Raw genomic sequence first — 10,474 nt, 5'->3', positions numbered from 1 at the left:
ATTAAGGCAACGAATCTACATCTCGTAGATCGTAGATCGTAGATTAGTATATCTCGTAGATTCGTTGCTTTAGAATGGATAGATTACAACATAAAATTTTATGTTTACTTCAATATATTTCATTTATCGAAGGGGAATAATAGCAATTTTCACTGTGAAGGGTTGGCTGCCTCTTGCAGCACATCACATATTGTATGCAAAATATGACGAATATTATTGATGTATTCGTTGAGCTAATCTCTTGTAGCCTATCCATTTTTCATTCACAATTTTATATATAAAGTGCAACAATATATATAATTTGGAACAGCGAAGCGTAAAAGAAACCTCAAACGCTTCTTTTACGCTTCGCTGTTCCAAATTACGCTTCCTACACATTTCGCTTACGCTTCTGTCACTCTTCCCTTACGTTCGATTTACGCTCCAAATTCTATTTTCACCAGGGCACCTCAGCACTAATCACACGCGACACGGAAGGAGGCGCGAAAAATATACGATTGCACACAGTCACTATTTGCACTTGGTATCTCTTGTAAATTTATCCGACGCGACGGTACGAAATTTTATCGACAGAAATCGTCGACGTATAGATGTCAAATTAAAATTGTCGTATCAAGAATAATATACGATATGCGGAACGGCGCGGGCCGCTAACCGACTCGTTCAACTGTCGCCGCGTGAATGATCTTTCGCGTACGGCGTGACTGCTGTGACGCATTGTTTTGCCGCGCGCCGAAGACCGAGCCCGAATTCCAAGAAATGACGTAGCGTCGTAAACACCTCGGTCAAAAACAACCTACCTATTGTACCGAATTATTCGTCGCGGCACAGTCGAGCGAGGCGGATGTTCCGCGCGTGTCTTCGCGTCGCTTCTCGTAACGCGATCATTTTCCGCGAGAATTTCGATCATCTTTTAAACAACGCGATCGTCTCCCGCGGGAATTAATAATTTATCAATCGCGTTCGAGTAACTGTCGCGATCCGTAATCAATATCGTTGATTTTTACGGCGATTTATTGAGATAAATATCACGCGTAGAAATTTTATAAGGAAATTACACATAGAAGTTATTATTAGTAAGTTTCGATACGTCTACGGCGATAATATCTTTTTCAATAATCGAGCTCGGGTGAATCTCTCTCGTGCTGTGAAATTTTTCTCGGTTCAAGTTAAACATTTTATCGCTTTCAGATGAAAAGCGCAAAACGACACACGAGTCGCCGGGTAAAGTGACGACAACAAATTACAATATATCGATCGCTTGCCAAGAAACAATCTCGTTTAAATGATCGAAATAAAGACTTTCTAAAGCGATCACAGGGACCAACCCTTACCGAGGCAGAATAATAACCGTTTTATTTGTGAAAATCAACGGAGCAGATACGGCGTATCTTTCAGTATTCGTTAAAATTGTTTTTATGTTTTGTACACCCGCGCGTCGCTCGGCAGTTTACGTCGAGCCGCCGCGCCGCCGTTGACCGCCGCTCGGTCAGGGGTCGTTCGCGCTTCGCAATGCATTACCGCTCGAGCCGCCGGGACGTGCGCCACGGAGCGACGTGCGCGATCGTTTTCCGCGTAGTTAATCGACGCCACGGCCACGCGATCGGGCTGATCGATTCCGCGAGTGCCGCGGGACGTAGTTTTCGTTCCTCGGAAGTGAGTAACGTACCTGTTTCGCTGTTCTCGAGCTACAACGGCGTCGTTGACGTGATTCGCGTAGTGTCGCCGCGGTAGCGTCGCGCAGTGGCTGCCGGGAAACGGCTCCATGTTGATCCACTCGAGGGGCGCCGTGGGACACGCAGTGAATCGGTCCCGTGCCGATGGTCGTTCGCGTTTCACGGCACGCACAATCGCGGTTACTATTGTGCAGTTGAACAGTCGCGCGACGTAAACTCGACCCCCGAGCGTCTCCGCGAGTCCTTCCCCGCCGGAACGTTCCGCGCCGTCGTTTGGCGCGAAGCCGTCTCGCCAGATTCCGCTCGTATTTTCGCCGGGAGTGCCGTGTCGTGCGTTACTTCGGCGTTATTCTTTCGCGAGTGTCGCGTTGTGCCAGTGCCAAGTGGAGAAGTCTGAGAGGAGGCGGCGGCTTAGGAGGCATCGGGCAACGGCGGAGCAACTCTGTGGTGAGTACGGCTGTTTGTGCATTGGTCTCGCGTTGACGTTCACCTCGCGGGATTGTTTCACTCCGTCGTTCCGTGTGCTCGACTCCCCAGTGAGAAATAATTCGTCGATCGACGTCAATTCGACGTCGTTTCGACGTCGATCGACGAATCATTTCTCACCGAGTCGCCCGCTCGAATTATTGGCGTGCGAACTCGCCGGACGACTTGTACGCATGTCCCCTATTATGAGACAAGTTTCTAATACGAGATAGCAGGATTTCGGTTAAATTAACAAGCACCATCGGTTGGTTCCACCGAGAGTTTATTGCTCCCCTGGTGAAAATAGAATTCGGAGCGTAAATCGAACGTAAGGGGAGAGTGACGGAAGTGTAAACGAAATGTGTAGGAAACGTAATTTGGAACAGCGAAGAGGCGTTTGAGGTTTCTTTTACGCTTCGCTGTTCCAAATTACACTTCCTACACATTTCGTTTACGCTTGTGTCACTCTTCCCTTACGTTCGATTTACGCTCCAACTTTTATTCTCATCAGGGTCTTGAAAGTGCAATCTGTTTAGCGGAAAATTGACTGTTAGATCGTGTAATCGTCGCGAAAAAAAGATTCGCGATTGAATTTCAACGTTGAACACCTGCTATCTCGCATTAAAAGCCTATCTCATAATAGGGGACTCTCCTTTCTAAATCGTGGGCACTCGTAATAATCTCGTGATCTCTGAATTATGGCGGGCGAGAGCGAGTCTCATTGCGAGCCCTCGGAAATATGCATGTTATATCAATTATCTATTTCATACTAATTGATTTATTCATTTTTCTAATTTCAGCACCAATTTTGAGGATCATCGCTACGGACTATCAGTTTCCGTTATCGTATCGTTGTCTATCTAAACGAACTGCAAACGGTTCGTCGTGTCGTGTCGCGTTCGGGAGTGCCGGTTAATGTAATTACACTAAAGACATGTGTCAAAGCCCATTTGAAAAATAAGTAGTCCTGTCGGTGGCCACACTTGACGGGACTGAATATTTTCAAATGGGCTTTGTAAACGGGAGTGTATAGTATCGCGCGAAAAAAAACGTACTTTTCTTACGCGTTCGCGAGTGTTGATGGAGTCTCATGGGAGGAGAAGACAACCTGAGTGGAGGAGCAGGCCCGGGAGAGGCATCAGGCACCGGCGGAGCAACTTTGGGGTAATTATTTTACTTTATTTTGTACAAAATTAATCTCTTTTCCAGTTTATTATATTGAGCTGTTGTATATCGTAATTCCATATAATTTTTAATAATTAAAAATAATAATTAAGAACAGGAAGAAATTTAAAATTTGATAAAAATTTATTCCTATGAATATCTTTTGTAGAAAATTTTGCGCGATGTAATTTTTTACACATCTAATTGAATAAAACGCTCGACACGTGTAAAAATTTTACAGTACTGATTTTGTTGAACACTGTTCTAACATAAATTTTTTATTTTTATGTTACAGAATCTACTAGCTACGTGGCAGATATAACTCCGCTGTTGCGCTTCGGATCGGTGAGTGAGGTTTTTATTTACAAAGGTAACGAATCTACAACTTGTAGATGGTAGATAGTAGAACGTAGAACGTAGATTACTTTCTGTAGATTTGTTACCAGGAAGTGGATAGATTACAACATAACTTTATATTTTGTCCTTGATATTCAATGGGTCCTTGAATTGTTTTTCACATTTGTTTAATTCATAGAGCTTTTAAATCAAAGTATGTTGAGCTCAATTTTTTATGTTGAGAATTATTGTACCACATTACAGAAATTACGCAAAATAAGGCGAATAATTTATTCACTTATAATCTATCCATTTTTGAACAATATACATATTGATATGTGAAGTAAAATGATATTTTATGACGTGAGATTCTAAATATTTTCGAAATAAACTCGTGATGTTTCGTAGAACATAAGTGTATTCTACTTGATAAGGACCTGTAATTTGGTCGAAACGTTGTAGCTTTTTTTGTTAACAAATTAATTTCTTGCCGGGTTGGTCGACTATAAGTTTGCAACTTATTTTTATTCATTACTGGCGACAATGAGCACTATTACATTCTAAATATTTTGTCGAGATTGCTGAAACATTGCAAATTATTGTTTTGCATTATTGGCGTTTATCGATTATCTATAATATCCAATTACAATACCAGTATTTATCGTGCGGGAAGGTTCTTTAATTCTGGATCTCACGTCATTTATTCGATATGTCTTTCGCAATACTTTCGAGATGCGTCTTGCATGAACAACATGCATAATCATACGCATCTTCACACATTCGCGATCGATTTTCGCGATCGAGTTTCGCGATCGGTTTTGAAAAACGTTTTCAAGATATTAGTACTTTTTTAAATTTCATTCATATTAGAAATGTTAATTTATCGCGCAATATAATTGAAATTATATAACGCGAAGTAAAATTTTTTCTGTATCTACACTTGAATTTTGAATTATCAATTTCAAAGTCGAGAAGAAACGGTCAATACTCTCGAGTAAATAACGGAAGTAGATATATATTTAATTAGTTTATTGAAGTAAATTGTTTCGAATTAAAATTCTTTTGTAATTAACTTGGCGTAGTCGTGTATTTTTCAATACGATCAACGTTCACATAATTCGAATCGTAATATCTGTCGGTGACGATAACAAACCGACAATGGAAGGAGTTTCCTTCCTTCCTGATCTCTGGTCAAAATGACCAGACTGTATGGCCAGGAGCAACGAAAGGTAGGTCCCATCTGGCCCGACGAAGAAAGACTGAATACGACGAAGTGGTTAATATTGACCACTTTGATGGAGTATGTAAGGAAGGCGATTCATGAAATGTGCTAATTTCTTTTTATTTGTCAAAATTCGGGTGGGTTATATTCTTATCTTCTTTACATATTCTCGCATATGTGTGAGATTAAAAAGACACTAATTAAACCCCAATCGTGCGCGTATAAATCCGACCTCTTATAAATCGCATCACGGTTTTAATGAAAGACTTGTAGGTTTCTTAACAAAAAGTTAAATCGCGGGTAAGTAGCAAAATGGATAGAACTATATAGCGGAATACGGATAAGTAGGGATTTGGATAGGCAGGCACATGGGAATATAACTCGATAATTAAAAAGATAGATAAAATTATAACTGCAACTCAATATTATTAAATATAATTATATTCGCCATTATTTTTAATAGAATACTTTTAATAAAATTACACTATAATAATTATATTATTGGAAACGTTACATTGTAAGTTTGTTGTATTTATTTTAAATTTTACAACATTAGTTGTAGAAATTAGAAAAATATTAAATATTCAATCGGATGCATATAATAAGATGAAAGTTGTTATGCGTTTGTTAAGTTTTCACTTTAAATTTACTTAAAATTTTTGTACATTTGATTTACTTTTAAGAGATTGTTAGTAAATAAATTCGGGGTATTTTTTATCCCAAACATGCAATATGTACAAGTATATATTTTACATTGCAAGAATTTCATGTTATTGTATGCACATCTAATATTTTATATGTACGATCGAGAGAAATATTGCACAGCTATTATAATTTCCACTTTATAATGTAATTATTTCTTTTATAAAATTGTATACATTGTAAAGTAAATTATAAGAAAAATTAAATAAATAATAAAATTGTGAAAAGTCACATGGTAAAGAAAAGGGACCGCTGATCGAAATCAGCGGGGGTGGTGGAAGGCCTCTGTGGAGATTGATTTGTGATTTTTCATCAAATAAAATTTTAATTTAATTGGATTCACATATATTCATTTAATCGATAGATTTTTGTTTGCAATTGATCGATAGATTTGCCTTTACAATGTGATTTTTCGTTTGCACATTAATAAAAAATGTTAGTCACAGGCACAGCCACATGTGTAGCATTGAGTAACATTTTCTATTAATGTTTTACATTGTAAGAGTTATGTATGTATTATTGTTTGCATATCACATGTTCATATATAATTTTATGTCATAATGGAATAGTGTACATATTTTTATTGTACATTATGATTTTAGTTTTACTATGTAAACTTACCTGTCTTTTTATAATTATGTATTATATATTACAAAATAATTTAAAACATTTTTTTAGTTGTAAAAATGTAAAAACAATTATTGCAAACAAAAGAGGACCGCCGCTAAGAATTCGGCGGGGGTGGTGGAGGGCCTCTACAAATTGGTCTGTTTTTATCGGATAAAAATTTAATTTAATTTAATTTAATTTATAATTAGAAAAATGCAAGTTTTATTTGTGCAAGAATTTAATGTTATTGCATGCACACAAACAATTAAGGATGCAATCGTATTGATTATTCGATATAAACGGAGCAATTTGATATGTACAAAAAATGTTTAAATAATTTTCTAGTGAATATCGAGAACGGTTAGCTACAAATTTTATTGACAAAAAGAGTACAAGTTTGATATAAAATTTGACACATTTAATTGTTCTGTTTCCGTTAAACGCCGGGTGGAAAAATAAATAATTAATTACAGATAAAGGAATGACTTACAAATTTTTTCAGTTTCACTTCGGACGTCTTCATATGAAATATAAACGATTGTATGTAGTAGTTATTTAATTCCAGCCAAGTATGCCAGTAAATGTTTGCGACAGTTCTGTGCTTTTGTGATTCAGCATCTGCAACAATAGTTAAGTCCCTTTTTTTAATATAATTTCCTTGGAATTACAAAGCAATACACACACACACACACACACACACACAAGTATGTTAGTATTTTGAAACCGATTAGTCAATATATTCTAACTCGTAATGTAGTTATGCACATGTGAGAATAAAATTGTAAAATCGCGCTTCTCTAACAAATAGCTAAAATGTAAAGGTGCTATTTTTCTTTTAGAATTTTACAATAAATATTTCACTTTTTATAAGAGAAAAATGTCTGTTAAATTTCTCTTCGCGTCAAATCGATAGTGTAAAGGCCTATAACTGACGTTAAGAAAATTGTCGAGTATTATGTTCTTATGTATTATGTATTTACCATTCATGCGTTAAAGAAATTACATAAATGCGTTAAAATTTATACCAGAATAGGAAAGCTATAGAATGTCTGGTCAAACGATAAAAAGGGAAGGGATAAACGTATTCTCGTCGATTGCTTCGACAGTCATTCGTGTCCTGAACTTCGCTAAGTGATGATCTGTATAGAGACTCAATATTTAGGTCTCAACAGAATTCTATTGCTTGCTGTTGGCTTGTGGCCATTTCAACAATCCAAATTCACTCGATTTCAATTTAGTTTCCTCTTTGCTATTTTAATGACAAGTATTATATTTCAGGTAAGGAGAAACACACACATTGCACATAATAGTATTATTGCAGGATAAATTAATGCTTAAAAATCTTTTACAAACAAATAATTTATATTAATCCATATTATCTAGTAAATTATTTATAATCACATATTACAATTTACAAATAAATAATTACAGTTAACAGCATTTATTACAACATTACAATATACTTCAGATTTCATCGCCAGGGTTCTGTTTTCTGCAACCTTTTTTACTATTTTTATGATAATATATTATGCATTTTATGTTAACATCGAAATTGTAAGTTCATAGTTTATGAGATATCCGTTAAATTTTTATATTAAAAATATTTTCCAATGTTGCTATATTTTAGTATGTAAAGTTACTAAAATAATAGGTAAAAACGTTGTTGATACAACTTCAGCATGTATGTGACGAATTAACAGATAAAAATGAAATCGCTATCGTGGAAAAATATGGCTACACTGCGAAATGTTATACAATTGCACTTATCGGTAAGATAATATTTTTACATTATGTATATATAATTATGTTTTTCTATTTAACATATAAGTTATCAAGATTTATTTTTGTCATATAAACTTTTGATATATTTTATGTGATAATTATATGTATGTATTGTAGCAAAAGTTCTAACAATAAGTCCAATAAAGTTACAAATAGCTATCAATTACGCAATACATATTGGTTGTAGTTAAATTAAAAAATATGAATGTTTGCGACACATAAAATATTCTATATGTATATATGTAACATAATTTTAAAAGTGTATGTTATACTACAGAAATTAAAATATTAATTATTTTCTTATTGTTTTTAGTAGCTGGAATTTGTGCAGTATCTGGTACTTTTATCGTTCAATTGTGGATTATATATGATGATGTTCTATCTATGAACGTAACTCGATCACACAGTATGCTATACGTAACGGAATATTTTGTCGATCAGGAAAAATACTTTTTTTTAATTTTATTACACATAAACTTAGCAGAATGCATAGGTGCAATTGCGATGGTAGCAACAGGAACAATGTTTATTACGTATTTTGAAATTTTCTGTGGAATGTTTAAAATCTCCAGGTACAAAATGGACATGAAATGATCGCTGAAATTTTAATTGTGAATAAACGTGCGATGAACAAATGTCAAGATGTGTGTGTGCGCGTGCGCGCGCGCGCGTGTGTGTATGTGTGTATGTGTGTGTAAAAATAAAGAAGTACTTTATTAAAAACATTTATATTATTAACAGTTATCGTATTGAACGCGCAGTAAAAATCAACATTGTACAAAATATGACGTTAAGAAATAAAATGTTAAGATCCGTGAATTTAATTTGCGCCATAGATATTCATCGACAAGTTATAAAGTTAGTATTTACATAATAGTATATGTATGTATTATATACAATAACTGTTTTTTATTTTTGAAGATTATGCAAACACTTCCTATCCACATTTGAGATAATGTTCTTCTGTTTAGCACAGATGTTTGTAATTTCATTGTGTTTCAACTTTGTTCGAGTAAGTTTTAAATTTTATCCTCATATTCATTCTTGAATAAACATTAAACATAAAATATAAATACTGTAGAAAGACATTTATGCTATCCAGGAAAATCCTTTTAGACGTTTCTTACTTAAACACGTGTAGTAATTTCGTATAAATTTTAGTCTTTATTCTAACATTTTAAAGAAACAAAAATATATATCGTAAAATGACAGTTAAGGACAATTATATGTAAAACATTGATTGCAATTGTGAGATTTATGTTACAGATTTCTCAGATTTTGTTGTACGAGCAAACTACTAAAAAAGCTATATTACCTACAATATTTGTAGCTGCTAATATTCTATATTTGTTCCTAGCAAATTTCTATGGACAAACTATGACGGATCACAATAATTACATATTTAATACCGTGTAAGGGGATTTCTCGAGAAGTATTGCAAGAAGATTCATTTTACAGATTTCTGTATCGAAAGTAAATAAATATTCAACGTCACCAGTAACCAATTAACGTAAAATGATGAAAATTATTCGTGAATTTTCTTGGTTTATTTCTCATATTATTTGTTTTTGTCCTTATACTTTCGTAGATACAATGTTGAATGGTACGCAACTCCTTTACACATCCAGAAGCTAATACTCTTCTTGTTGCTAAAAGGTGCCAAAAATTTTACTCTGAATGTCGGTGGATTGTTTATTACATCTTTAGAGTGTTTTGCCACGGTAAAGATCATGTATTAGTTCTTTGAGTATACGAGCTAGTATATTGAAAATAAATAGTAATAATGTTTTTGATTACAGTTGGTGAAAGCATCAGTATCTTATTTTACTGTTGTATTAGCTACACAGTAGTGAGATAAATACAAATCAAATAAGCACATGAGAAAAATATATTTAAAGAATATAAAGCAGTATTCATTAGAATTTTATTATTCATTAGAAAATAGAAAATTTTTGTTTTGATGTAATTTAACTTGAAGTTTTTCTTATTAGAGAAAATAGAAAATATTCAATATTCAAATATTCGAAAGCATTGAAACATTAACTCTGCAATGCATTAGGATTAAATATTGTACATCACGATGTATTATACATCGAAAACAAGAGATTGTATTATTTTATATACAGTATCAGTTCGATTCAAATCGACAGAGCTTATCTTTACATATGATAGATAACTTTACCACGAACTCAATATTACTGTGATAAGTAAGAAGTTATAAATAATATATTTCAATGTGTATATTAAGATTAAAATATATGAAACTTAAGTTAACATATATAAAAACCTTAAAAATAAACATCAAAACGAGAACATCTCTAGTAAAACATAATTATTACATCATTGTGATAGACAATATGTTTGCCCAACTGTTAATCATACGTCGTTTATCAACTGAAAAATATTTATGATTACAGTAATAGTTTTTGACTTATAAAATTATTATTATTGATTTATTAACAGAATTTTTCACTTTTACTAGCAGTGAGTGGTAAATATAATTACTGGTAAATTTGCA

At 34.1% G+C, this 10,474-nt stretch overlaps 1 protein-coding gene across 2 annotated transcripts; it reads left to right on the top strand.

Annotated features, from left to right (window-relative positions):
- The first annotated feature begins 7,101 nt into the window (after window positions 1-7,101).
- On the top strand, window positions 7,102-10,149 carry LOC105559674. 2 transcript variants are annotated; one of them, XM_012008161.1, is made up of 9 exons: window positions 7,102-7,452; window positions 7,606-7,728; window positions 7,826-7,943; window positions 8,270-8,528; window positions 8,698-8,814; window positions 8,878-8,968; window positions 9,223-9,368; window positions 9,545-9,677; window positions 9,756-10,149. In XM_012008161.1, exons 1-9 carry the CDS (start codon window positions 7,309-7,311, stop codon window positions 9,804-9,806), a joined length of 1,182 nt encoding a protein of 393 aa, XP_011863551.1. In that variant the 5' UTR covers window positions 7,102-7,308; the 3' UTR covers window positions 9,807-10,149. The 2 variants fall into 2 exon arrangements, 1 of the variants encoding a protein (XP_011863551.1); XR_001008767.1 differs by lacking the exon at window positions 9,756-10,149 and having other exon boundaries at window positions 9,223-9,429; window positions 9,545-9,594.
- The last annotated feature ends 325 nt before the right edge of the window (window positions 10,150-10,474 follow it).

Source organism: Vollenhovia emeryi, unplaced genomic scaffold, assembly GCF_000949405.1.
Source record: "Vollenhovia emeryi isolate VEMERY1.0 unplaced genomic scaffold, V.emery_V1.0 DF939260.1, whole genome shotgun sequence".
Taxonomy (NCBI): domain Eukaryota; kingdom Metazoa; phylum Arthropoda; class Insecta; order Hymenoptera; family Formicidae; genus Vollenhovia; species Vollenhovia emeryi.
The sequence above is the reverse complement of the archived record's forward strand: the minus strand, read 5'-3'. Positions and strand labels throughout refer to the sequence as shown.